At 37.7% G+C, this 1,844-nt stretch overlaps 1 protein-coding gene across 1 annotated transcript in view; it reads right to left on the bottom strand.

The window, feature by feature from the left end:
* Nucleotides 1–1,844, bottom strand: part of plxna4 (plexin A4) — a 232,532-nt gene that overhangs the window by 64,260 nt on the left and 166,428 nt on the right. Inside the window, exon 10 of the mRNA XM_014004803.1 lies at nt 723–923. Coding sequence (XP_013860257.1) covers nt 723–923 — 201 coding nt within the window. The remainder of the gene's footprint in view (nt 1–722; nt 924–1,844) is intronic.

Here is a 1,844-nt window from a genome sequence, read left to right as displayed (position 1 = left end):
AGTCAGGGGCCACACAAAGTCAGTTCAGGGGCCACAAATGGCCCCCGGGCCACACTTTGGACATCCCTGATTTACACATTCAAATGCCTCTAACATCCTAATATCAACAGGTGGCTTTTTACACAAATACCCACACTAAGTAAAACACTCACTGTACACATCAGAGAGCATTAAATGTCAAGATTCATTTTTTTTCAATTTGGTTCAGAAACACTAGCAGCACAGAGGATTGGTGCTAGAATCATAATTTTCTGCTAAATTACAGTTTCCCTCCTTCACAGCTCAATCAAAGTACAATGTTTGCAATGTACTGTGATTACACACACAAATCCCACAGACATCTCAACATGTAGACACTTACACACTCACACTCAAGAGTGATGAAGATAGACAGGAAGATGGGATGTTATTGTATCAACAGATCATTAGCATCAAGACCAGCATGAAGGCTTTTCATGCTTGCTGTCAACACATTATTCAGTCAGTGGATAGATCACATTGGAGGGATGACTGTGCAGAGAAGACAAAGTCAAACTTATCTATTCTTTTTTTTCTATCTGCAAGAACTAAATTTCCTTAGCTGCTATTTGTGTTTAAATGAGACAAATTGAAAATATACAGTGGTAACTTTTATTGAGCAGTTTACAGTTATATAGACTGCACAGAGGTGATGATGATGATGCATCAAATAAAAGATATTTTCAAACATGCAATCTTCTTACCGATGTGTTTTGGCACTGCACTGAAGAGCTGTTGAAGCGCAGAGCAGGTACTCGGTGCTCATTTCCTTGGATGGTGAGAAGACATTCATAGCCTCTCTGTCCAGACTGGGGCTGGGGGAGGTTCTTAGCTCGCAGAGTGATGGGCTTCACTACGTTGACTGGCACCAGGATTCTTTCTGCAGGCAGCAGCTGAGGACAGCCCTGGAATATAAAAACAAAAGGTGAGCCGCTTCACTGATGCATAATTTATATTCAATTAAAACAAAATTATTCTGCACCTCAGTATTTTTAGCTTCTCAGTTTTATAGTGTCTCAAAGTATGCAGTGAAAAAACACAACTCACTAAGATATTAAAGTTAAAAATTGTCTAAATGTGCTGAAGAAATTTATTAGTCATGTTAGATACTGATTTTAAAAGCACTACACCATTTCCATAGTTTTCCTTTTTAAGTATTGACTTTTATAATCCATTGTTTGACAATTGTTATGTCTTGATTAAAATAGTTTAGATACATGCCTGAAACACCATCACAACACATAAAAAAACATTAATCAAACATAAGTACAGGTATTTTGTACGAGTGTCTGCGATTCAGCCGCAGGCCAGTAGTGGGCGTACCAGGCACTGAAGAGCCTGTATTTATAAACCGGGACTTCTGGTTTTCATCAGAGTTGGTTTCATTGCCGGCACAGAACATTAAAACCACCGTTCACTCCAGTCACTGGTGTTGCATAGGTCCTTCTCTTCACATTTTAATCTATTCAACATTTATGTAGTTTCGTCTCGATTTCAGTTAACAAACACTAAATTTTCTTACAGTTTCAAAGGGAAAATTAGGTCAAAGTTTCATTTAATTAAGTTCAAACACAAGATAACATACAGAAAAAGTCAAATACTAAGTGAGGAAAACTTAAAGCTAATGACATAATTTAAAACAATTCCATAATCTTGCACATGTGCACTGAAAACATATTGGGCCTCATGCAAGAACCGTTCGTACGCACAGATTTGTTCTTAAATTGTGCGTACGAGTCTTTTAGGAGAATTTGTGGCATTCACCAATGTTTTCGTATTCTAAGATTTCTTTCAGATACGAACAAAATTCACGAGTGGTCCAGACC

Source organism: Austrofundulus limnaeus, unplaced genomic scaffold (genome assembly GCF_001266775.1).
Source record: "Austrofundulus limnaeus strain Quisiro unplaced genomic scaffold, Austrofundulus_limnaeus-1.0 Scaffold26, whole genome shotgun sequence".
Taxonomy (NCBI): domain Eukaryota; kingdom Metazoa; phylum Chordata; class Actinopteri; order Cyprinodontiformes; family Rivulidae; genus Austrofundulus; species Austrofundulus limnaeus.
The sequence above is the reverse complement of the archived record's forward strand: the minus strand, read 5'-3'. Positions and strand labels throughout refer to the sequence as shown.